General features: G+C 42.7%; 7 protein-coding genes across 8 annotated transcripts; 5 read left to right on the forward strand and 2 right to left on the reverse strand.

The window, feature by feature from the left end:
• Positions 1-1,565: 1,565 nt before the first annotated feature.
• LOC143118929 (uncharacterized) lies at positions 1,566-3,341 on the forward strand. The gene is made up of 3 exons (XM_076280089.1): positions 1,566-1,639; positions 1,920-2,847; positions 3,127-3,341. Exons 1-3 carry the CDS (start codon positions 1,568-1,570, stop codon positions 3,339-3,341), a joined length of 1,215 nt encoding a protein of 404 aa, XP_076136204.1. The 5' UTR covers positions 1,566-1,567.
• Positions 2,771-6,343, forward strand: LOC143140487 (TOG array regulator of axonemal microtubules protein 1-like). 2 transcript variants are annotated; one of them, XM_076301540.1, is made up of 6 exons: positions 2,771-2,847; positions 3,598-3,703; positions 3,966-4,201; positions 4,451-4,609; positions 5,791-5,916; positions 6,067-6,343. In XM_076301540.1, exons 3-6 carry the CDS (start codon positions 3,984-3,986, stop codon positions 6,077-6,079), a joined length of 516 nt encoding a protein of 171 aa, XP_076157655.1. In that variant the 5' UTR covers positions 2,771-2,847; positions 3,598-3,703; positions 3,966-3,983; the 3' UTR covers positions 6,080-6,343. The 2 variants fall into 2 exon arrangements, with proteins under 2 accessions (XP_076157655.1, XP_076157574.1); XM_076301459.1 differs by lacking the exon at positions 6,067-6,343 and having other exon boundaries at positions 5,791-6,032.
• A 9,697-nt stretch (positions 6,344-16,040) lies between these two features.
• On the forward strand, positions 16,041-16,684 carry LOC143127891 (histone H1-like). The gene has a single exon (XM_076289602.1). The coding sequence runs from the start codon at positions 16,041-16,043 to the stop codon at positions 16,653-16,655; it is 615 nt and encodes a 204-aa protein (XP_076145717.1). The 3' UTR covers positions 16,656-16,684.
• A 1,118-nt stretch (positions 16,685-17,802) lies between these two features.
• Positions 17,803-18,364, forward strand: LOC143127917 (histone H2A). Its single transcript, XM_076289616.1, has one exon. The coding sequence runs from the start codon at positions 17,849-17,851 to the stop codon at positions 18,224-18,226; it is 378 nt and encodes a 125-aa protein (XP_076145731.1). The 5' UTR covers positions 17,803-17,848; the 3' UTR covers positions 18,227-18,364.
• A 656-nt stretch (positions 18,365-19,020) lies between these two features.
• On the forward strand, positions 19,021-19,468 carry LOC143127904 (histone H3). The gene has a single exon (XM_076289611.1). It carries the CDS (start codon positions 19,032-19,034, stop codon positions 19,440-19,442), a length of 411 nt encoding a protein of 136 aa, XP_076145726.1. The 5' UTR covers positions 19,021-19,031; the 3' UTR covers positions 19,443-19,468.
• A 700-nt stretch (positions 19,469-20,168) lies between these two features.
• Positions 20,169-20,611, reverse strand: LOC143140607 (histone H2B-like). Its single transcript, XM_076301663.1, has one exon. The coding sequence runs from the start codon at positions 20,602-20,604 to the stop codon at positions 20,230-20,232; it is 375 nt and encodes a 124-aa protein (XP_076157778.1). The 5' UTR covers positions 20,605-20,611; the 3' UTR covers positions 20,169-20,229.
• Positions 20,612-21,648: 1,037 nt separating this feature from the next.
• On the reverse strand, positions 21,649-21,987 carry LOC143140691 (histone H4). The gene has a single exon (XM_076301777.1). It carries the CDS (start codon positions 21,966-21,968, stop codon positions 21,657-21,659), a length of 312 nt encoding a protein of 103 aa, XP_076157892.1. The 5' UTR covers positions 21,969-21,987; the 3' UTR covers positions 21,649-21,656.
• Positions 21,988-26,405: the final 4,418 nt, after the last annotated feature.

Genomic DNA, 26,405 nt, shown 5'->3' on the forward strand with positions numbered 1-26,405 from the left:
GCACGCCGTGTCCGAGGGAACAAAGGCCGTCACAAAATACACCAGTTCCAAGTAAACGTTAACGTAACGCTTCACAACACAAAGGCTCTTTTAAGAGCCACCCACATTCTTTGAGAAGTAATTCCAATAATCATACCTAGTTGTAAGGACTTTCATTACATGTATTTGTCATGTCATGGGCACGCTGGCGACTACGCCGCTCCATCCGGCATCTTTTGTCTTATGCGTCTTGTTTGTGGAGCGCTGCGCTTCGCTTCTGTAATCTCTGCTTCATTGAAAATGAGCGCTTCCCTCAATGACCCTCCAAGAATAAATAAAGGTTGAATGAATTAATTACTGCTATTATCAATTTATCAAAGAAGTTGGGAATATAATCCATCTAAATCTTTTGAGGATATAATATCTGCTCATTACTGTTGATTTGCTGTGAACATGCGTACTTGCGCATTTGAGTTGCTTAGTGCTCCGGTGATTGTTTTGGGTCTTTCAAGATAGATAGGCCTAAGGCATAATCTGTTCAGCATACACTTAATTAAGCGGTTCTGATTTATGATGTTTGTTCATGCTATTAACAGTCCTTTTAGGCAAGTCCCTCCACTCGGCGGCCATATTGCAACGCTTTTTGGGCACTCATCGGGCATCCTGTTCGGCAGAAATGCGCGTGCGCAAGGCTTCACGACACCAATCTTGCTCCAGCTGCGAGTTCACAACACATGATTGGCACGATGTCTTCACAACACACCATATGATTGGCTCAATGTATTCACATCACACCACATGATTGGCTCAATGTATTCACATGTCGACGTTTTGCCGAGGAAGGGGTGTGATATGCGGTGGGATATGTGTAGACAACGGGCGTTACAAACTAGCCCCATGCATTTCTATGGAGGATTTTTTTAGTGCTGTGTCTCCTCATTAGAAAGTCTCTGCTATTAATCATTGATTAAATTGCTGTTCTTTAATGTAGTTTTACCAACATTTTAAAACTGTTCACCGTCTCGCACACTGACATGGAAACTAACCGACATGGAAACCGAAAGGGAAAACATTTTTAAATAAACAAAGCGCTTTTAGATAATAAAACATGTGGGAGCTTATGTTATCTTTGCTCCCCAGTAGAGACTATATGAGGTTGCATTTACTGATGTTTATTGGTAAGTTTATCGAAAGGGACCCTTTGTAATTATAGACAGAGGCGATTGTGACCTCTAGGCTTATGGAACTCGTTACACGTCATAATGGTGAGTTCACAATAGCGTAGCTGTCATCCTCCGCCAAAATACTGCTTTGCTTCACTTGTTGCAACTTCTCAGTTAGATATAGCCTACACGCTTGTTTTTCCGTTTCGATTATATTCGAATATATATCTTTCAAATGGTAATTTTCCTAATTTGATACCATATTATATTTTAAGTTCAGGACGTTTAACTTCAGCCCATTATCATCACAATTTTGAAATGTAGCTCCAGTCAGTGAATTGGATATTTTCAGTTCTATGGATCCCCAAAGCCTTAAAGAGGAGTTGGATAGACTCCATGTCCAAAACAAGGAGATGAAACACATAATGCAGCAGCTCCTGAGGGAAAACCTGGAGCGGATGCAGTACACCGGCTCCCAGACCTGCTTCCCAGCATGTGTGAGTTCCCTATAAAATCGAATAGTAGGCCTAGTACAATATAGCCTAAGCTACAACTGGTATGTACATTTAATAGCCCATATTCCCTGAGGCCAATACAAATACAGCTTATGCGCAATCTGGCTGTTAATCAATTATAGAAATCATACCATGGGCTAAGTTACTTATAGTAACTTTCATATTAGGTTCACATACAGAACTGTGTGTGTGCAAATGTCTGTTTGTGGTGTTGGGTGCTGGTGGGGCCATGTTTGACATGTTTCCTCCTCCCTGTTTACAGTGTCATCATCAGCTGCTTCACCCGCATCTCCATCCTCATCTTGTGCCTGTGATACTGCCAGACCACAATCCCACAATGCTCTGCGGCTCTCTCCAGTCGCTCAGAGCCAGTGTAGCGTCTGGTCAACATGAGCTGTTGCCCCCTATTACCCCTGCACGCGCCCAGCAGCAGCAGTCCTGTGGCTCATTCTCCTCCTTGCCTGCGCTTGCCCAGGGCAAGGACCCGGTCCAGCTGTTCCTAGGTGACAGTCGGCTCTCTGCAATTCCGCAAGGAGGTGCTCCGCGTCCCCTAGGCAGGAGGAATTTGACTGGCCTTGATCGCGCTCACCTGCTGATGCCACTCCATCACAACAGAGCCCCGAGTGGCGTTGCCAATGGCAGTATGGCACCTTCTCCACCTGTCATCGCCAAGGCAAGTCAGAACAACGAGCCGAAGAAGATCAAGGCCAGGCGCTGCATCAAAACTGTCCAAGATGTTGGCCTGAAAACCAGCGGTCACCAGGACAACATAAACAGTGGCCGACCCCAGGTAAAGCATACAATGCAGTCAAAGCAGGAGCAGGATACGGGGTGTGTGCTGGAACCCCTAAACGTCCACCAGATTCCTGAGAACCTCCGACTGGAGGCCCTGCGTGTTGCTGAGGAGATCAGACTCGCCAGTCTACGCTGTAACAGTGTCCTCAGTGGCAATGCCAGCGCTTCTGACCGTGCAGGCAGTTCTACGAGCAGCCTCAGCCCTGTGGACCTCAGGACCCCGTCCGCACTGCGCGCTCTGCCCTTCCGCAACACCCCCACTCCACCCACTGCCCATGCTGTCCCCTCCCCCCCAGAGACAGCCAAACCCCAGGTAACCAAACAGAGACGGTTCGTCAGTAGACTGCCACGCCTCAAGAAGACAGCTTCAGTTAGTGTGGCCACTGCTGTGACAGGTGAGCAGTGAAGTCAGTAAAGTTAGATACATTTCCCTAACCCCTCTTGCATACACACTCACTCACACACACTGATCGTATTGTCTGATATAGCTTTGGTTGCAACACAAGAACAGGATCTACAAATCAAACTTAATAACACATGTGTGCAGACCCATGGAGCACATGCAGACCATCTCATACAGTCTTGACAACTTAACAATACTTAAACATCAGTGCATAACATAATTTGCCATGGTAGTGTATAGAGACAAACAGATTTGACCTTTGACCTCCCAGAGCAAAAGTCAGTGGAGTGTCTGGCAGGGAAGGAGGAAGTGAGGGAGTGTAAGGAGGTGAAGAAGAAGAGAGTGATAGAGAAGCTAACAAGCAGCACCCAGCAGACCAGGGAGCTCCCTGAGCTGGCCAAACTGCCCCCTGTGTCCTGTCCCGAGGAGGCCATCCTGCAGGCCTTCAGGCTGCTCAGAGAGGATGATTGGTGGGAGTATAGCTAAAATAGGCTAGGCTAACACATTAAATCTATACAAATGATAGGCTATTAGCTATGATAAGCTACTTTAACATATTTACTTGAGACAAATTATAGGTTTTCAGCTAAGATACATGCAAATGACATATGTGTGTTCAAAGAGTGTCTTTAATTGAAGACAGTCTATGCAAGGTCTTTAGCAGTATATCTTCAGCTTAGCTCTAAAGTGTAAAGTCAAGTATATGCTCCTCTGAGTTGTGTGTGTGTTGTTGTTTCTGCAGGGAGCAGAAGATCGAGGCCCTGATCTCCATCAGGTCTCTGTCTCAGCACCACGCTGAGGTGCTGCTGCCCAGGCTGCATGATGTGTGTCTGGCCGTCTACCACGAGGTCTCTGCTGGAAAACAAGATAGAGCTCATGTTGCATTTGTTCTGTTTCAGGCCCGAGAATATGTATTCAGATGATTTAGTTATACTGCACAGTTTCAATAAGCTTACTCGTCTTGGTGCCTCTACAATGTATGCATGTTGGGCCTGGACTCATTTTTATAGACAGTATGAGAACACCGTTGTAACAAACTTTCTTTGTGTTCTATGTATTTTTGAGACAGTTTGTAACATTTTGTCATTCTACCTTTCTCAACACACCCAGGTGAAGAACCTGCGCTCGATGGTTTCCCGTGCTGCCATGGTGACGCTGGCCCACCTGCACGCTCACCTGGGGCGAGGCATGGACGCAGAGGCCGAGGGCACTGCCCAGACACTGCTGCCGAAAGCTGGAGAGGCCAGCGGCTTCATCAGGGAGGACATGGAGCTGGCACTGGGGTACATGGTGCTCAACGTCACCCCCTCTCGCAGCATGAACGCCCTCATCAACACAGGGCTCAGGTGAGGGGGAGAGAGAACCCTGATGAGCCTTTACTTCAGACTTTCTGAAGTTTATTGGTTCTCTGTGATACTGCTGATACTAATGGTTCTACTAGTCCTCAACAACTGTTACCTAGTTCTCTGTTTCACCTGGTTTCACACATGGCTCTCCGGGTTATATGGTTCTTTTTCTCCTCTGACTCTCTGGCTTACTCATTCTCTGGCTCTGTGTTTCTCTTGGTTTGTCTCAATGGTTCTCTACTTTCTTAGACACCGTAATGCGGCCGTGAGGAAGACCACTGCACAGTTCCTGGAGAGACTGGCAGAGGTCATGGGGGCATCCCGCGTCTTGTCTGGCAAAAAGAACCTGACTGACCGCTTTATCCACTCCATCAGCTGTCTGGCCCTCGACAGTGCACAGGAAGTCAGGTGGGAGTGCTACTTCTTGTTTCTAAATAACAACTCAGCCAACCAAACCTAACAATCAATTTATTATGTGATATCCAAAAGTCATGTCATGTCATATATCAATACTACATAGAATTATCTGTCAGTGTCATGGATTTGAAATGGTATGTTTACCACTGTGAAAACACAATGAAGAGTTAGTAACAAATTCAGAAAACACTATGTTTTGCACTGTACATATTACACAGTGCCTTATACAGTATGTTATACAATATGTTGGTCCATGTAGTGACTGTAAATTAACTAGTGCAGTGCCCGTACAAAACATGCCAATTCAAAAAACCTGTTGTCCAACGACATGCCTGCAGGTACTTTAAAAATGGGCTGATGCTCTAAGGTTATGTCACCACTGGATCAAAATTATAACACAAACACAGGGAGAGACTGGCGATGTTCAAATGTCTAGGGGTTCATTACATAACCTGAATACTTACAAAAAGAGTATTGAAGCTGAAATAAAAACAAATAAATTAAAAAAAGAAGACATCAAACAGCTAACCACAGTCATGTAACGGCTGGGCCCTACTGTATATGCCATCTGATTGGGACATGCTTTGTCACTGCCACTTCCCATCACTTAACACAAGAAACGGGCGTAGAATAGGGAAAAGACACTGTAAGACATAAGCATTACAATGAAAGCTGGAAAGCAATCATTCTTGCCAAACATTCAATAATGCAAATAATAAGCATTCAATATTTTCTTTCTTTCAGAGTTATTGCTTTTACACATAAAAATGGGCATAATACTAGCTTTTTTGGCGTAGGTTTAAGGCTATGTTTACCTGTAATTCAAAATTTGATGACCGAGAAGTTTGGAGTAGATTGATTGACTCTCTAAACGGTCTCTGCAATAAGTGATGTCTCGCCTAGCCACTTCAAGTGTATTCAGCTAAAGTGCCAACTGGTCAAGTGTGACGTCAAATGATTCTACTCCACTGTCATAAACAGAGAGTCTGCCTCACACCCTCTTGTGATGAAATAAAAACAGGCAGTTCTGCCTATGAAAAAACAATGTGGCATCAAACATATTTTGAATGTTAATTTAACATATAAAAAACATCACAATGTTGTTTTAATGCTGTCATTATTTATTGATTGTAAATAAATTGGTGTTGATGTATTGTTTGTGTCTAAAACAGGACCCATGCCCGTAACACGCTGGCATTCTTGGCTTCCCATCCTGACCTTATCAAGATGGTGGACAGGTTCGCCCCTCAGAGAGATCAAGGCACTGTCAGGGACGTCATCAACAAATGCCAAAAAAAGTGGGTGCAAACCACTGGAGGACACCATTAACACATAGCATTTATCTATCATTGTCAAAAATTGGCCAACATCTCTACCTATTATCATTTAACCTCAGAGAATCCAGAAGGAAATGTCTTAGTAATGTGTCCTTTTGTCCACCCCCCCAGAAATATTCATTGAAGTGAACATCCAAGCTGGAAGAATGCAATAATGAATACTGGTCTACACACAAACCGTAACATTTTTAAAAATGTGCATTAAGCAATGCACAATCCCTACATAGTCGCAAATCCAAATTAAAAAGGAATTCTGGCATCAACAAAGGATCATCCAGCCCAGCAGCAGCATTCCAGCAGACTACCAACAAGACCAAGCTCCTTCTCCCATTCCAGTCTGCTCTCATTCACTCTCAAGCAGCTCTACAGCCCCCAACCAGCTGCAGCATTCAAACATCTATTTTTACATAGGCCTAATTTGTATTTTGTTTCTTTTTCACATCTTTCAGTTTCCTTTTTCTGAAACAAGTTAAAAATAAAGGGGAACAAAGTGTATTTGTCTGTCTCATTTGGCTCAACATCGTTAATAATAAACTTTGCCACTGTTTTGCACATGTAGCGTGCATAGCAGTCTTACAAAACATTCTAACTAGACTAGAAACATATTGTGAGAAAATTTTGAGAAAATAATTCCGCATCTATAAACCAATAACCGGAAGTGAGGTAAGAGAGGGCAAACAGGTCAAGTTCAATGAATGGTGTAATGAATCCTGACACAGACTCAGAGGTGATTATAAACGAGAACGCCTTTGATGGGCCACAGCCTTATAATTATGAGCCTCCTTGGCGAGATAGGCAAGTGAAATAGGGGCCAGGAAGAGAACAGGGGGAGGAACGATGGGCAGAGGAGAGAGGTAGAGTTGTGATGTCAGGAGTAGTGGCTAACGCTGTGATAACAGTGGCTAACGCTGTGTCTGCGTGTGTCTATGACATTATCTTGATATCGTTTAATAAATCTACTTTAGCAATCATAATTTCGACATTGCTGTTGATAAAACATCTTGTTTTCAAGTCCTTTTGGAATATTCCCAATATTTTGCACCAATTGTGCAGCATGGTAAATAACAACAAACTGTTTGAAGGCCCATATTTCTTCTGTCGTGATCCGCACGTGGAAAAGTTGCAGCGTTATTTGTGAGCGGAGCTACAGTGGTGTGAAAGAGTGTTTGCCCCATTCCTGATTTCTTATTTGTTTGCATGTTTGTCACACTTAAATGTTTCAGAGCAAACCAATTTAAATATTAGTCAAAGATAACACAAGTAAACACAAAATGCAGTTTTTAAATGAAGGTAGTTATTATTAAGGGAAATCAAAATCCAAACCTACATGGCTGTGACGGTCAAGACATGACCGCACAGGACTTGTGCCCTGTCGGCACTCATCTTTCCTCCATATCAGTGGTTATGTACCCACACATGCATACACAACATGAACATTCACTAAATTACTTTTACATCACATTATGGACGGTTACCTTATGGATCTATGGACAAAATGAACTGCGTCGGTGTGGCGATGGCAACATGCTGTTGCGCAAGAATATAACTTCGGGCCATAGCTACGTGGCTAGCACTTTGGACGTTTGCACTCACCTAACACTATTTCCCATAATGTGGTAATGTTTCATGTAATGTATTACACAAGACAACTATCTGCTATGTTTGCACATTTATTGTTAACTTAGGTTAGACGCATAAGCTTGAGTAAAACATGAATGCTATGCAGACCTTAAAGTTACCAACTGTGTTGTCTCGTTCACACTTTGTTCTTTATAGATCAGTGTCTCGTTCTGGCTCTGAATGTCCGGTGGCAAAGGGGGCCGACGAGACACTACGGACGATTTATTGGTTCCGGGCGGCATTGAGCCGTGCCATTCTGTTTATTGCTGTGGGGGACGTTCGCGACGGTCCTGATCAAACCGCCGCGATCTTTATTCTTAACACCAGCAATAGGGTGTACTATTTAGCAATTTCTTTGGATATAACTACTAGGGCATAGGTCACATCTGTATGCTTGTGATTCAGGGTCTGTCTTGTCTTCCTGTGGTAATTGATTGTTTATTGTTTCCCTGTCTATGTGAATGGTGCTGGTCGCCAGGTATATGTACCCCTCTGTTTCATTTGATGTGAAGCTTGATGTTGTCTGATGATGCGCAACGTGAGTGTTACAACCCTGTATCTGGAAATAGTCTCCTGTAAAATCTATTGGAATTTTTGAAGAACGATTGCTAGGTTTTTTTTTCTTTAGTAGTTAAGTCATTTTCCTATGGACCCCTCTGCTTGTGTTGTATTCAAGCCACGTTATTACATTTTTGGTCCATTCTCAACAACTGCCTCTGCTTCCTTGGCCACACCCACTTTGATTGAAGGTAACTCCGCTCGGTACCGTGACAATGGCCCTGTGTGAAAAAGTGATTGCCCCCAAAACCTAATAACTGGTTGGGCCACCCTTAGCAGCAACAACTGCAATCAAACGTTTGCGATAACTTACAATGAGTCTTTTACAGTGCTGTGGAGGAATTTTGGGCCCAATCTTTGCAGAATTGTTGTAATTCAGCCACATTGGAGGGTTTGAGCATGAACTGCCTTTTTAAGTTCTTGTCACAGCATCTCAATACGATTCAGGTCAGGACTTTAACTAGGCCACTTCAAAGTCTTAATTTTGTTTTTCATCAGCCATTAAGAGACCAGCAGTGCGAAGGAAAGCCAGAGCTGACAAGCGTGCATATCTAGAAGATCTTGCAAGACAAGCAGAAGAGGCAGCTCGGAAAGGGGAACAAGGGAAAGTTTATAAGATCACCAAAATAGTGAGTGGCAAACACAAATTAACAACGGAGACACCAATAGTAGAGAAAAAGGGGCAACTACTGAGAAATGAGTCACAGCAAGAAGCCCGTTGGGCAGAGGACTTTAAGGAAGTTCTAAACAGACCAGCACCCACATTAGAACCTGATGTTCAGCATGCAGAGAATGACCTGGACATATGGCATAGAACCTCCAACAACAGCTGAAATGGTCTCAGCCATTAAGTCCCTAAAAATGGAAAAGCCCCAGGCCAAGATAACCTGAAAGCAGAGCTCTTCAAAACAGATCCAGATTTAACCGCCAAAATACTCCAACCACTCTGGAAGGACCGCTGAAAGGAGTTATCATAAAGATACCAAAAAAGGGCAACTGAAGAGATTGTAACAACTGGCGCTGTAAAGGAGTGCGCCCGAGCGGATGGTGGGTCAGACTGAAGGATGTACAAATGCTGCGTTGTAGTCAAAAGGCTTTTCTTTTATTATTATTTTTTTTTGTTAGGCTGCCGGCAGGTTAATACAAAACAAAACAATGATGACAAACAAACAAACACTTAGTCAAAACAAGAAATAAACACAGGGACAATCCCCACGCATAACTAGGCCTACCTCTGAGGTCCTTTGGCATGACCTCTCGCTACAGAGGAGTCTCTCGTCTGAGCTAAACAGCCCCCATTAAACCGTCTAGACACCCCTGCCCCAATGAGCGCTTCTCACTTCAAAGCGCGAACAGAATGCATAAAAGTTCTCCATGCCCCGCACCTCGGTTTGCTCCCCATACCCGGAAGACACTACAAGCAGGCAACAGGTAAGCATGTTGATGCATATCCCCGCATACAGACCTAACATTTCTTTCTATCGGCTCGTAAGCATTGATGTTAAAAATGCGCGCTTATCGCTTACATTACCGTTCAGATAGAATATGCTACAGTCGGCCCGACGCATATTGCGTCTTCATTTCCCGTACATATACTCATCTAAACAAGTTCCCGTGTGGAATTACCTTTGCTTTTAGACACACAGCAGGTCTAGAACACACACACACACAACTTCACATGTCCCCAATCAATGTTACAACCAGACACATATCGTATACATAAGCTTTCATATTAATTTCAACAAAAGTCATTGTTTGCTGTGCTGCAGCGGGAAAACTGCCTTTGTCCGTGACAGATGTGCTGCACTCTGTCACAGGCGCGGGATCACACTCCTATCAATACCAAGTAAAATCATGACAAATCATTGTGCAGTGTCTTACAGAGGCCGTGGATGAGAAGCTCAGGAATGAACAGGCAGGTTTCTGTAAGGGAAGGGGATGCATTGACCAGATATTTGCACTGCAGAATATTATAGAGCAATGCACAGAATGGCAGAGGCAATTATACATCTAATTTTGTTGACTTTGAAAAGGCATTCGATAGCATACACCGTGAAGGCCTCTGGAACATCTTAAGGATGTATGGAATCCCACACCACAGCACATAGTCGACCTCATCAAGAGTCAGACAAGGATGTGTGATGTCAGCACTGATCTTTAACATCGTTATAGACTGGGTGATGCGTCTCACAACAGAAGAAAAAGGAAGAGGCATAAGATGGACCCTCTTCTCAATGTTAGAAGGATTTTGGATTTTTGGATTTTGTTGACGATTTAGCTCTAGTCTCACACACTCACCAACACATGCAAGAGAAGACATCACGTCTCGGCTGCTTTGCACAGCAAGTTGGCCTGAAAATTAATCAGAGGAAATCGGAGGTGATGGCACTATAAACGTCTCAGATCCACCACCAATCCTTGTGTACGGAGAAGTTCTAACAACAACAAAGGAGTTCACCTACCTTGGCAGTACTGTAAGATTTGATGGGGGTGCACACAATGACATAAAAAACAGAATCAATAAAGCCAGGAATGCGTTCAGAATGATGAACAACATATGGAAGTCACAGCAATATAGAACAAAGTCAAAACTGAGGATATATCAGAGTTGTGTGCTATCCTCCCTCCTGTATTGAGCAGAATGCTGGAGGATGAAGCGACCTGTGTCAACTGTGAGTCTTCGACACAAAAAGTCTACGAAGGATATGTCGAAATTTTTGGCCCAATAAGATATCCAACGAAGATCTACTGACTAGATGCCAACAAGACAGCATGGATAGTATTATAACAAAGAGGTGCTGGAACTGGCTTGGACATGTTCTGAGAAGAGAGCAGGACAGCATCCCAAGAATAGCCCTTCGCTGGATACCTGAAGGGAGAAGAAAGAGAAGACGACCCAAGAACACCTGGCGGCGCACAGTAGAAGAGGAAATGAAATCTATGAACCTGACATGGGAAGGTGTCCAGAAAACAGCCCAGAACCAACCAGAGTGGAGAACCTTTGTTGCTGCCCTACTTGGCAGGAGGCAAAACGGGCAGTAAGTAAGTAAGTAAGTTTCTGTTATACGTTTTTTTTTTTTCTAGACTTTAAATTTGTCTATGTTCTCTGACCTGTGAAATATGTCAGTGCTATGGTAACTTGACAATATACCTCAAACAAGGACATTTTCAATTTTGAACATTTTAAATAAGAAATGATAGTGTCATAATAATTGGCTTCTAGCCTTAACTGATTTGATGGTATTAATGTGACAACCTGATTTTTTATTATTTATTTTTACTTTTTTTGTATTTACATTGATAGAGGTTGTGCACACACCAGTTTCAGGTCAGTGAGGGGTTAGGTGCCTTGCTCAAGGGCCCTTCAGCCGATTCCTACTGGTCGGGGTTCAAAACGGCAACCCTTCGGTTACAAGTACGAAGCGCGGCTGCCCCAAGCTTACAGCTTTCATATACGTCACCAAAAACGCCCACTTCTGAGTTTCACAAAGTAACCAAGAAGAAAAGTAGGACTGACATTGATACTTTGGACAGCTGTTGTTTTTTTTTGTTTTGTTTATCACAACTCAACACAGGACAGGCACACTTAACCCTTGTGTGTGTGTGTAATGTTGTTTTTTCTTCTGACTGATACTTTATGGCCATAACTTGATAATGACAAAATGAATAAATAATTTGGTACACATGCCAACATACCCCTACACATTTACATCCTTGACAAGATGTTTGGGTCAAATTGACCCAAAGACACAATGAGACACACAGATATAAAGAAAGACACAACAATACACACACACACACACACACACACACACACACACACACTACAATTGTATAACGGACAGCTAAACATAACAATAAATGAGATTCGGTTAATCCGAAGCATACTATACATTTCATGTTGTTGAAATAAAGTAGCCTAGACCTTGCCTGAAACTTGCACACTGACTGTCAATGATTGGAGTGGATGTGTGGAGTGGAGTAATTTTTATTGTTTTCAGAGTAGCTCTAAAAAGTACTGTCTAAAAGTGAGGAAAGATGACAAAAGACAGGGAAGTGTGGGGACATTCTGTACAATCAAAGTTATTTTAACATTTATATATCTATGGCCTAACACTGCATTTTCACCAATACTGTCTGACAATTTGCCTGAAATGCTTAGCCCTGCTGTTGTGTTAGTTTTTATGTTTAGGCCTACTAGTTTTGTGTTCCCTGTTCAAAAATCACTGCCGCAGCGGCGGTCATATAGGTTTAGTCAGATTTTCCAAATTTCCGTCAATGATTCCCGGGACACTGAAAGACCGGGGTACACGAAACTTGGTGGGCATGTAACCCCACATGGATAGCATGGAACCATCATTTTTCGTATTGATCTGTAGCCCCCCCCGCTGGACTGGACACCCCGAAAGGAGGGTAGGGCAGACACAGTTAATTTATGTTACTATACACCAACTGGCCTGTAGGTGGCCGGAGACAGTTTTCTGTGAATATCTCGAGAACCGTAAGGCCTAGGAGGTCCACCTTTTTATGTATGTTGGTCTTAAGGGGGCATGTCAACCCATCCCATTACCACTTATTTCATGTATAGCGCCACCTAGTTAAAAATTAAAAAGAAAAAAATTAGGTGTTTGCATCACAATATCTCTGGCTGACAAGGTCAAAACTGCACGAAAATTAAAAGTGTAGGATCATTATGACACCCTCCGAATGCATGCCAAGTTTTGTGTACTTTCGTTCATGGGGGGCCTTACAATAAAATAATGTATGTGTACATTTAGTGACGTACACCAACAAGGATTCCCGGGACACTGAAAGACCGGGGTACACAAAACTTGGTGGGCATGTAACCCCACATGGATAGCATGGAACCGTCGTTTTTCGTTTTGATCTGTAGCCCCCCCGCTGGACTGTACCCCCGAAAGGAGGGTAGGGCAGACACAGTTCTCTGTGAATATCTTGAGAACCGTAGGGACTAGGATGACCATTTTTTTCCGTACGTTTGCCTCCAGGGGTCATGTTAACCCATTTCATGTGCACCCATGTGCACAAACAGATACACACACACACACACATACATTCACAGTAATCATACGTATGACACATACTCACACAGTAGACATATGTACGCTTGCATGCACAGGCACATATGCAGGCACACACACAAGCACGCACACACACACACACACACACACACACACACACACACACACACACACAGACATAACATAAACATGTACATGCACACAATTCAAGAATTTCTCAGAATTATGAACAGGTAAGATGGAGGTGGGGTTGTATAAAATGAATTTTACATGTGAAATCTATGAACTAATCATGTTTTGGTACTTGTTGTCTAGCAGATATCAGTCAGAATTGAGTGTGGATAATGCAATTTAGTGATACAGTTAGAATCATATAGGCCTTTCAGCGTGATTTATTTTTGTGGAAAAAATGTGCTGGACTGGGCGGCGGTCATATTTTGTACCGCTCTGCGGTACATCTAGTTTGTTAAAAACCCATCGTAACACGTATTTTATCATCTAATGTTGTGACCTTTGAATAAACTTGTATTCTATTGAATATAAACAGTTTTGTACCTTTTTGCTACCATTTGCTATGTATGGCCTGCAGGCCTCACTGACCTGAGCTCATACAAATCAGAAATGTAAAGATTAATTGGAGAAAGGTTCCAGTGGGCGCTGGCATAGAAGCAAAGAGGGGGAGTGAGGGTGTGTTTGTGTGTGCGTTTTACAGTTTTTTCTGAATGCTTAAACACAACTGTGATTCTTATAGCACAATTCCTAAAACTATTAATACTTATAGCAAAACCACTCACTGAGTTCGCAAAACTAAAAGCACAAACACTGCTTTGCACACAGTTTGCAATTTTGTAACACACACTTTGCACAACTGTAGGCACAATTCACTGCACAGCACTCTACAGTTTACAACTGTAAACACAACTCATGCTTTACACTCAATTTCCAAATGATCAACACACTCCTAGCAAATCTATACACATGTATGGCTATTATTTTCACTATTTTGCCAACTCTCTGGCACACTTTCTCATGTGATAATTAGTTCACTTTGCAATCAGCCTGCACTATAAATAAGCCACAGGTAATGTACAATGGGTACAATAGACGGAGCAGGAAGAGTGAGAAAAGTAAGAATTAGAGGAAGCCAAAGAATAGGACGTGGAGGTGAAGAAGTAGGAGGAAGAAGAGGAGGAAGAGAATGCGGAGGTGAAGAAGTGAGAGGGAGAGAATGACAAGGACAAGGAGGTGAAGTTAGAGGAAGAGGACAAGAAGGAGCAAGAGGAGGATGGGGAGGGGGAAGAGGAAGGGTAAGAAGAGTAAGAAATAGCCCTTTACAGGCAAAAAAAATCAGTCTACATGTGGGGATATTGTCATGTCAGGCCTGGATACGGCATTCCAGAATATATTTTCCCCGATGCCTTGGACTAGGACATAGTCTACCTTGTGCACAGAGAAAGCAAAAGCCAGATGTGTTTTTAATTCATACCATCAGTGTGTAGTTGGCAAATTTTGTGCTTATTATTGTGATGGCTTGTGTTTACTGTTTGATACGAAAACACCATTTTTACGAAGGTGTGAAGAGTTAAGCAATGTGTGTTAGCTTTTGCAAGAGAACTACAATGTTTTGCTGATTGGGTGAAAGGTTTTCCTATTTCTGTGTAGAGTTTGGCAAAAAAGCCATAGTTACAAAAAAATGTGCTTAAGCAATCAGAAAAAAACTGTAACAATATTTTTGAGAGAAAATATGACTGCTAATACAACAGGAGGGTTAATCATTGATCACCCTACCCCTGAACCAGTTATTTCCTGCAGTCAATCTCTTACGAAAACATCACTTTTTAATATGTTATCAGCATAATATAAGAAATATCAGAAATTACAAGAAATATCTTTTCAATATAAGAAATGTGTTAAGAAGTGAAACAACATATTTAAGGGACGACTGATAGGCCTACGCTTTAAAAAACACGACAATGATATAGCAAAATGACCAAAGTTGTCATTGTATCAGTAGTTCTTCGGTAATGAACGAGTTACTTTGGGTCCAGGAGAGATGGTACAAGATGTTATCTAAACCCGATGAATATATTACCTACTCGTAATAAACAGGCAAAACGCAACTGTAGGCTATAATGTGCTCCCCACAACACGGCATATTGGCAGTCCAACGAATAGTCTAAGCCAGTGTGTTAGAAACATATAGGCTATTCTATTGTAATTCAGTCTTGGTCATATGTCTGCATAAGCAAAATTAACAAATATTGCCACATCACGTATGTTTCCCATAAATTGGTCATATAATATTTAGACCTATGTGGTATGTATGCGTGTGTTTCGTGTTTGTGGATTGTGTTTCGCAGTGTCCATAAAGCTCCCGATTGGAAAGTACACATTCGCAAAAAACACATTGTAACACGTAAAAGCAGTGATAGAGACTCATGTTTTGGTCAAAGGCACTTCTTTGTCGACGTATTGCACGGTTTTACTATGATTGTCTGCATGTTTTCCTCACAAAACTAAGACTGACTGCAACATCTCCACCTAGATGTCCGACGTTCTCAGTTTGTTGCAAAAGTGATAAAGGGCGACCATAAGCCCCCATATATTCTTTTTAACGTGCAGGCTGTGCTCTTCACAACAGACATCGTCTTGTTGGTAAATGTCGTGTCGTTACTCATATTTCTTACAAAGAAGTGTGTGAAGAAAACACAAGTGATCTCTTCGCCACAGAAAGGCCGGGACAGCTCTCACTCTGCTGAGTCTAAATGGTTCTCATGTTCATTTTAAGTCCTGCCCACCGGCTTTGGCAGTCATTCATTCTCTCAGATCTCCCGAGTAGTCTGTGCGTGAAACCTAAACGATACAATGGCAGAAACTGCTCCAGCCCCCGCGGCTGCCCCAGCAAAGTCCCCCAAGAAGAAGGCGCCCCGACCCAAGACAACTGGCCCAAGTGTGGGCGAGCTCGTCGTCAAGGCCATCTCTGCTTCCAAAGAGAAGAAAGGAGTCTCTCTGGCTGCGCTGAAGAAAGCACTGGCGGCTGGTGGGTACGATGTGGAGAAGAACAACGCTCGCGTCAAACTGGCCATCAAGAGTTTGGTCACCAAGGGAACTCTGGTCCAGACTAAAGGGACCGGCGCGTCCGGCTCGTTCAAGCTGAACAAGAAACAGGCAGTGGAAAAGAAGAAGCCGGTAAAGAAGGTAGCTCCTAAAGCCAAGAAGCCTGCAGCGAAGAAACCTGCCGCGGCAAAGAAGCCCAAGAAGGCAGCAGCCAAGAAGCCTGCGGCCGCCAAAAAGTCTCCAAAGAAAGCAGCCAAGAAGCCCGCCACGCCGAAAAAGGCAACGAAGAGCCCGAAGAAAGCCAAGAAGCCCGCTGCCCCCAAGAAGGCAGCGAAGAGCCCCAAGAAAGCAAAGGCAGCGAAACCCAAGGTGGCTAAGCCTAAAGCTGCCAAACCCAAAAAGGCTGCACCCAAGAAGAAGTAAATGTTTGCGCATTCTGTCTTATTCACCATGTGTACTAAAAGGCTCTTTTAAGAGCCACCCAAATGCTCTCTGAATGCATTTATTCCGTCAGTGCCTGCTGGTAGGCAGAACGAATTCTGTTTGCGAATACACAATCATACTCAGCTCCTGCATTTGTTCACTATAGCTCACAAAACCCCTACTGCGTCATGGATGATGAAGGGTAGGGAAATGAATGAGGGTAGAAGTTATCCGACAGGGACATATAAACCAAAGCGAGTGATATGAAGTAGCCTAGTGTGTAGGCAATTCACTAATGCAATACAAGTACTAGTTAGCTCAACTTACCCCAGCCTGGGTGGCCCATCTAACCCCGCAACCACCATTTTGAAAGAAAATGCTTCTCACAACAAGCCACGGTAACATTCATGATTTTGTGTAGCCCTCACATCATAGATTACGAGGGCACCCATTGAGGGGTAATGCATCTGAATGTTCTATTCACGTTTTCTCTAAATAACCCTAACTCCGGACATGAATGGAAACCACTTGGAGAGCAAAACGAATATTTTACACGTTTTTTTACCACATTTGCCATGTGCTGTACCTTTCCACAGATTGTAAGGAATGATTCCCTCTTCCGTAAAATGGTGCCACATGATACGATGTGTTTACGGTTTCCTAGAAAAAGGAGTGGCTCATCTTACCCCTATGCCTAATGGGTTGTGTATGCAATTTTAAAATACATATTAGGTAATGTATTACGGTAACACAACATTACTTCTATCTAATGCAACAGGTGCAACCAAAGATGAAACAGAGTATCCAAAACCTTGCAATACAACAATTTCAGCTTGTTACATTGGAATAGCCAGTACCAGTGCCAAATGTGTATCTCAGGAAGCCTCGTTGGTTTACTGGGTATTAAGTTGAACCTCTGGAAACTTTACCTAGGATATTACTTCTCTACTATGCCATGCGTTAACTTTATTTGTGAATGAGCTGCTGGGCTAAAAGGAAGGTGGAAGTGTTATGCGCGCCAAATAGATTTTAAAGTGATGTCACGCAACGAACTACACGTTGATTGGCTCTCACCATTCTGTTCTCATCCACTGAGGCACGGAGTAGCACCGCGCTGGTGTGGCATAATAAGACATGCCTTTCCACCACTCAGCATTTGAGTATTCAGACGAACTCTCAATACCTACTGAAAAATGAGCGGTAGAGGCAAAACCGGCGGCAAGGCCAGAGCAAAGGCCAAGACTCGTTCGTCCAGGGCTGGACTTCAGTTCCCCGTGGGCCGTGTGCATAGGCTGCTGCGTAAAGGCAACTATGCTCAGCGTGTCGGCGCTGGTGCACCGGTCTACTTGGCTGCTGTGCTCGAGTACCTGACTGCTGAGATCCTGGAGTTGGCCGGCAACGCTGCCCGTGACAACAAGAAGACTCGTATCATTCCCCGCCATCTGCAGCTGGCTGTGCGTAACGACGAGGAGTTGAACAAGCTGCTCGGCGGAGTGACCATCGCTCAGGGTGGTGTGCTGCCCAACATCCAGGCTGTGCTGCTGCCCAAGAAGACTGAGAAGTCCAAGTAAACCTGCTCCTTCTAAGTCTCAGAAACAAAGGCTCTTTTAAGAGCCACCCAAATAACCATAAAAAATAATAATTCCAAGCTACCTTCGCGTTAACTTGTTTTCTGTAACGTCAAAAATATTTATTCACCCAAATAAAAATAAAAAATGAGTAGACACTCCTTTTCCTGTCAATACTTGACCACTCTTACCCCAATAAAATGTCGGGCATTAAGTAACTGATAAGACAAATAAGTCTGGTAGAAGAATGTAAACTGTTCTCCTTTCATTTATCATTCCGGACTCTTAGTTAATCATGAAAGGCTGCGAGATATTCCTGAGCCCTTATAGTTCAAGGTGATTGCAGGTGAAACGCAGTCTTGTAACGTATTCCCTCAATGATGTATAAAAAGCAAGGCACATCAATGGTAGTTTGGGTTCATAAACAAGCAGTTACTGCTAGGCTTTAACGTAGCAAATACAAGCTACCTTAGGTCATATTTGTGTTTGGACTTGACGACTAACAGGTTAATTGATTGATGTGTTTGTTTCTATAACAGGCTATATGCACTGACCGATGGAATGTTTCAGTATATTTCTTTTATTTGTCATTTAAATTGAAGAGGTTTTATGAATAGTCAATCAACACAATTGATGTAGGCCATTACGAGGGTGGGCTTTGTATTTTGAATTTCAGGCGGCACTCAGATGACCAATCAGCGGAGACCAACAACCTGACGTAGACAGGGGGCAGGCTGAGACCGTAGGCCTTATATACCCAAGTTCTGCCGTTGTGTTCATACTGTTCAATTCCGAAGAATACGGAGCAATGGCCAGAACAAAGCAAACTGCCCGCAAATCTACCGGAGGCAAGGCTCCGAGGAAGCAGCTCGCCACCAAGGCTGCGCGTAAAAGCGCACCTGCCACCGGCGGCGTGAAAAAGCCTCACCGTTACAGGCCTGGCACCGTGGCTCTGAGAGAAATCCGTCGTTACCAGAAATCCACTGAGCTGCTGATCCGCAAGCTGCCCTTCCAGCGTCTGGTCAGGGAAATCGCTCAGGATTTCAAGACAGATCTGCGCTTCCAGAGCTCTGCTGTCATGGCTCTTCAGGAGGCTAGCGAGGCTTACCTCGTCGGTCTGTTCGAGGACACAAACCTGTGCGCCATCCACGCCAAGAGAGTCACTATCATGCCCAAGGACATCCAGCTGGCTCGTCGTATCCGTGGGGAGCGTGCTTAAGTGATTTGAGGTCAAGAACTAAAAATTCAAAGGCTCTTTTAAGAGCCACCCAAACATAAAAAAAAGCTGGTTTCCATATGTCTTGGTTAAAATTGGTTCTTGTTTGTTTAGCCTTACTATTCTATTATTTACATGGTTCGGTATTTTCTAATGAGTAGGTGTCGCGTATTGATCGCTAAATGTAATGCCAACACGTGCAAGAGAGCTCAATACTAGCAAGTTAAACAATCTACATTGTGTGAGGGATCTTCCGAGAGTGTAGTCATGTCCCTTTTACACGAATATAAGTTTCGGACTTCTGCCCAGAGAGACAGGGCTCCTCTACGACGGGGCCACAAACTCGACATACTGACATTCAACTTCATTCCCGAAATGTCGAGTTTAAATGTTAGGTCGACTTTATTTATTCTTGACATTCAACACCGGTTAGTATAGTAGGCTACAACAACTACACAAATGAGACCAGCACAACACAGCTGCAGGATTCATAGCTTTTAGTTAACTTGTCCTATTCGCCCCTGTATACCCGGTCTTAGTTGTGCTCATTCGCTGGAACATTATCCTGGCCTGGTCAATGTTTCTCCCACTATCGTGGCGTTTCTCTCCAAACCACACGAGGAGTCCATTCTGTCCCTTGACGGCCGTTTGGAGGATGACGCAAAATATGGACATGGACATAAATGCAAATGAATGCAGTGTAGTCTGTTTATATTGGAATTACTTTTCAAAGAGAACGTGGGTGGCTCTTAAAAGAGCCTTTGGATTAAAGCGCGTTCAAAATCCGGCTTTACTTGGAGCTGGTATACTTGGTGACGGCCTTGGTTCCCTCGGACACGGCGTGCTTGGCCAGCTCACCGGGCAGAAGCAGACGCACTGCGGTCTGGATCTCCCTGGAAGAGATGGTGGAGCGCTTGTTGTAGTGAGCCAAGCGAGAAGCCTCTCCAGCAATGCGCTCAAAGATGTCGTTCACGAAGGAGTTCATAATGCCCATAGCCTTGGAAGAGATACCGGTGTCAGGATGGACCTGCTTCAAGACTTTGTACACGTAGATGGCGTAGCTCTCCTTCCTGCTCTTTCTGCGCTTCTTGCCACCCTTGCCGGCGGTCTTTGTCACGGCTTTCTTGGAGCCCTTCTTTGGGGCAGGCTTGGCTGGATCAGGCATGTTGATATCTCGATTGTATGTTCGATAATCTGACGGTTCTCAAATTACCCGGTATATGTCTCAAGTTGTATGCAAATAGAGGACTGCGTCATTTAAACACCCACGGCCAAATTCTCTGTCAATTCCCTCCGAAACCAAATACCCACACGGTTGGTCGTTTTGAATCGAAGGGGGCGGTGTCGAGAAGGTTAGCACCACCCACAGATAATCGGTTTACAGTACACCACATCCTTTTGTTTCCTTTCCCTCACTTTTCTTCTGAATGACAGGAATCCTTCGAAATGTATGGCAAATACCAAGTGCCAAAAAATCATTAAGCGTTACAAATAACAATTACAGTTTTTCTCAGTCCCCTTGGGCCATTCCTCGAATTATGATTAACAATGTATTAGTTAATCAACAAAACTGCAAAAAGGGGGGGGGGTCTTCTTTACTGCACTGTGGCTTCTAGGCTACAGCATTGTGCAAATGGAAATGACAAATTTACAGTAAAATATGAGAAACACTGCTTTACTGTAAAAGTAAATCTTCATACATCCTGAGGCTCCAGTCTGTCAAGCCAAATGTTTGCTTGACAGATTCTGAAAACTAGTTATGACACCAACTTGTTAAAGACTTTAATGGCACACGAGACTTTTCAGCATGCATTTTCGCTGTTTTGTTTCTGCAGAGGATTTCGTTTGATCATTTGTGAACCCTAAGTTTAGACTTACCTGACGTTGTTCTATAGCGCAGTCATGGGTCGCACTTTATACACACATGAGAGAGTATTATAGCAATTGTTCTGGCACTTCTTGGTTGTTTTCATATGAACACTTGGCTTTCCCTTGGCTACCACGGGATGAAGGCTGCATTATAAGCGTCTCAGATGGAAATGCCCCAGTCTCTCAAATCGTACTGTGTCGTTCTCAGGCAACTGCGTGGCAGTGGTTTATGTATAACCTTTCCATAATTAAGATAACCCAATACACACAGGAACACAACCTTTTTAAGAGGAACTGGGTGGCTCTTAAAAGAGCCGTTGTGTACAAGTCGAGGGAGAAATCTGATCTTTAACCACCAAAACCGTAAAGTGTACGACCCTGGCGTTTCAGAGCATAGACGACGTCCATGGCGGTCACGGTCTTTCTCTTGGCGTGCTCGGTGTAGGTGACGGCATCACGAATCACGTTCTCCAGGAAAACCTTCAGAACACCACGGGTCTCCTCGTAGATGAGACCAGAGATACGCTTCACACCACCACGGCGGGCCAGACGCCTGATTGCAGGCTTGGTGATCCCCTGGATGTTATCACGAAGAACTTTACGGTGACGCTTTGCGCCTCCTTTTCCAAGACCTTTGCCTCCTTTACCTCTGCCGGACATCTTTCAAACTTCTTGCGACTGAGAGTTGCACGAATGTGAAGAAACTACGTCTCGCAACTCACATTCATTTACACAGAGAGGACCTTGTTGAAAACTACTAAGCACTGCCCCTTCACTCTCCCTCCTTTTTATGAATGGAGTGTGCGCGGGCATTTAGGCGAATATACGTCACCAACAAACGCCCACATCTGAGCTTCACCCCACTTTACAACGAAACAAAGTAGGAACGACATTGTTACTTTGCACAAGTGGAATGACATTGTTACTTTGCACAAGTGTTTTTTTTTAACATAATACATAATCCTTCTGTGGTCTCCGGGTCATATTGACAATTTTTATTTGTTTCTATAAGGGGGGAAAAAACTATACAAGAATAATGTTTTTTTCTGCCTGATGATGGCCTTAACATGTTAATGAAAAAGTAAATAATAAAATATATCCTCAAGCGGGGTCTAAGGCAAATGGCAAGAAGTTCCCTTTAGCAGAATGAAGGTGGAGGCTATAGTGCCCTCTATGGACCAAATTGTACAACATTTGATGTGCTTCCAGAGAATATAGTATTGACAGAGACTTTCTAATGAGGAGACACAGCACTCAAAAAATCCTCCACTGAAATGCATGGGGTTAGTTTGTAACGCCAATATGGCAGTTGTCTACACATACCCAACCCCTACCTCGGAAAAATAGTCGACATGTGAATACATTGAGCCAATCATGTGTTGTGTTGTGAATACATTGAGTCAATCATGTGGTGTGTTGTGAAAACATCGTGCCATCATATGTTGTGATCTCACCGCTGGAGCAACATTAGTGTCGTGAAGCCTTGGCACGCGGATTTCTGCCGAAATAGATGCCCGATAAGTGCCCAAAAAGCGTTGCAATATGGCCGCTGAGTGGAGGGACTTGCCTAAAAGGACTTTGGGATTGATTGTGCTTAACAAGTTTGAATAGGATCGGACCTTTATAAGAAATTATATAGGCAATACAAACATTATAGGCCATGCATCAAAAGTGAATCTATGCATAACTATAAAATAGGAAAAGCCAATCTGTTAGACTTTGAAGGTGAATTGTACAGAATTTCGTGGGAATTGGACCATGGGTTTAGGAAAGGATAGATTAGTTTCACTTTTGTGTTTTGAAAATGGCAGAAACATGTGAATGATGGAATATTGTGTGGCTAGATGCATTCGATGTGGGAACTCTAAAGGAACAACTGGATAGAATAATTAGTCAAAAAATCCATACGGTTCTGGAAATATGAGCAAAAACGTAAATTTGCTTATTATAGCGTCCCCTACAGTCAGAAATGGGTTATGCCCCCCCCATGGACAGAATTTTTTGACATTTTGTGGGCATACAAAGAATGTCATATCGATTGTCTGAATGTTTGGATAAAATTGGACATTTTGAATTTTTGCAGCGCCCCATACGGACAAAATTTCACAAAATTCAGTGTGCCTCCGAAGAATGTTGTATTGATTACATGTACCAAGTTTGGATAAGATTGGACATATTGAAGATATTGACAGCGGCCCCTGTGCACAGAATTTTCCAAAATTCGGTGTCAGTCCAAAGATTGCTGAAATGATTGTGTGTACCAAGTTTGAATAGGATTGGACCTTTACAAGTTAAGATATAGGCAATAGAATCATTATAGGCCATGGCCCAAATGTTAATCAACATGTAACTTTAAAACTAGGCGACAAATCAAAAATCGGAAAAAAACAATTTGTTATAACCTGGTCCTAAATTTTTTAGGCTTGGTCTGCAGATGATGTGTACCTAATTATGTGGGAATTGGGGCAATGGTCTAGAAGGAGATAGATCACAGACTTTCTAATGAGGAGACACAGCACTCAAAAAATCCTCCATATTCATGGGGTTAGCTTGTAATGCCAATATGGCAGTTGTCTACACATACCCCACTCCTAACGCGCCAAAACGTTGACATGTGAATACATTGAGCCAATCATGTGTTGTATTGTGAATACATTGAGCCAATCATGTGGTGTGTTGTGAAAACATCGTGCCAATCATGTGTTGTGATATCGCCGCTGGAGCAAGATTGGTGTTGTGAAGGCTTGCGCATGCACATTTCTGCCGAAATAGATGTCCGATAAGTGCCCAAAAAGCGTTGCAATATGGCTGCCGAGTGGAGGGACTTGCCTAAGAGGACTTTGCCGATACTAATAAAATTAGGTCAAGTCAAGTCAAGTCATGTCAATTTTATTTATATACAGAGGTCATTCAATGTAGCCTGGGTGCCATTCCGAACTTAGTCCCGCCCACAACATTTGAGGTCGGGAAGTTCGGTCTGGCATTGCTTCATTGTGGTGGAAGTATGCTCGCCCTATATCGGGCGGACCAATCAAATCAGGCTTTACGATGATGGACAGGTGAGCAACAGCGCCTGGTCTATCACGTCATCTGAGCACGCTTAGATTAGGCTTATGTTTGAAACAAAAACGCTGTGGCTAGAAGGATACATGGCTTTTAAGACCCCATATAGAAAATTCATATTATTTAATGAGGTTGTATCACTGAAAACGATTATTTCTGAAAACTTTGGCCAAAGTTGAAATGTGGGAAAACTTATGGTTTCACTTTCATCAAGGGAAAACAGCGCTGTTGCATTGCGACATGTTCCGTTTGAAATCTCTGATTGACCACCTGTTCGAGGGATTTGCGACAGCCTTTCCCAGCTGTTTAACATTTGTAGCATATCACTGTTCAACAGAATTATTTTTAAAAACGGAGGGGATATAGGAGAAGAAGGATGGTTCGTGTGTTTTCTTCCTACACCTCACGGTAAGCTATTTTGTTCTGATTGGTTAGGTCTATCCAATTGAGTGCAGAGGCCTTCCCCCCCTGTATCGGTTGAAACACGCCCCATAATTACGTCCCAATGGAGCAGTATCAGACTCATATTCTGACTAGAATTGAGTATGACTACGTCAGGCTACATTCAATGTGCTTTACATAAACAAAACCAAACAATAATAACAAACTAGAAAAGCATTTCCTGAAGGAAATACAGTGCATGAAAATGCAAAAAATATGATGTAAAATATCATACAGAGTAAAAACAAACTATACTGGTTGCTAAGTAGATGAGGTTTAATATAGTTGGAATGACTGAACAGTTAAATAGGTGGATAGTTTAAATGGTTAAATTATTTAGGTAGATAGTTAACGATAACTGATAGTTGGAATGGCTCTAATGTTTGCTAGCAGTTATGCTAACTATGTTATCAAAGATAATAATGTTAACCAAGTTACTATGCTAACTAGCATGCTAACAATGTTAAAATGTTAATTATGCTAACCATGTGACTTAGCTAACCTAGCTAATAATTTTTAGTAGTTATGCTAACTATGCTAACTAGCATATTAGCATGCTAACTATGTTAACCATGTTACTTAACTAACTTAGCTAATCATTTTTAACAGTTTTGCTAAAAATGTTAGCATGCTAACTATGCTAACCATGTTACTTAGCTAACTTAGCTAATAATTTTTAACAGTTTTGGTAAAAATGCTAACTAGCATGGTAGCATGCTAGCATGCTAACTATGCTAACCATGTTACTTAGCTAACTTAGCTAATCATTTTTAGTAGTTTTGCTAAAAATGCTAACTAACATGCTAACATGCTAGCATGCTAACTATGCTAACCATGTTACTTAGCTAACTTAGCTAATCATTTTTAACAGTTTTGCTAAAAATGCTAACTAGCATGCTAACATGCTAGCATGCTAACTATGCTAACCATGTTACTTAGCTAACTTAGCTAATCATTTTTAACAGTTTTGCTAAAAATGCTAACTAGCATGATAACATGCTAACCATGCTAGCATGCTAACCATGCTAATTAGCTACAGTGGGTAGGAGTGATAGTTGATGACGAGTAACAGTTACAATGGCTGAACAGTTAAAAAGTTCAGTAGTTTAAAGGGTTAAATTGTTTAACAGTGAAATATTGTAGTGAGGACTTTTATTTTGAAACAGTTTTTGGCAGAGGAAGCAGTTAACCAGGATGTGTAGTCTTAATATGGCCAGTTTGTATGCTTAAAGCCTGAAAGTGGCAGTTGATCCAGGTGGCCCGAACACCTGCCATAGGATAATTGCTTAACGGCTCTATTGTGATGTCATCAGCCCATGTTAAGTCTATGGGGAAATTTTTAACAGTTTTTAATTAATAGTTTAAAAAGTATAAAAATTACAAACCTGAAAAATACATAGCACCCATGTCCTAAGTAAGACCTACGTAACATAGTTTGAATGAAGTTTCTACGTTAAACGGTTGAAGCTGCATTAAACGCGTTAGAAGAAGAATAAGAAGAAGCCTAGGAAGAACAGTACAGTGCATTTTCATGCGCTGTAATAAAAGCATAGAAGGGCAATATAGTCAAAGAATAGTTCAAAAGGTAAAGAT

The sequence above is a fragment of the Alosa pseudoharengus genome, unplaced genomic scaffold (genome assembly GCF_046254945.1).
Source record: "Alosa pseudoharengus isolate Yale_2024_CS ecotype anadromous, Long Island Sound unplaced genomic scaffold, YU_APseudo_1.1 YU_APseudo_1.1_scf_1, whole genome shotgun sequence".
Lineage (NCBI taxonomy): Eukaryota > Metazoa > Chordata > Actinopteri > Clupeiformes > Clupeidae > Alosa > Alosa pseudoharengus.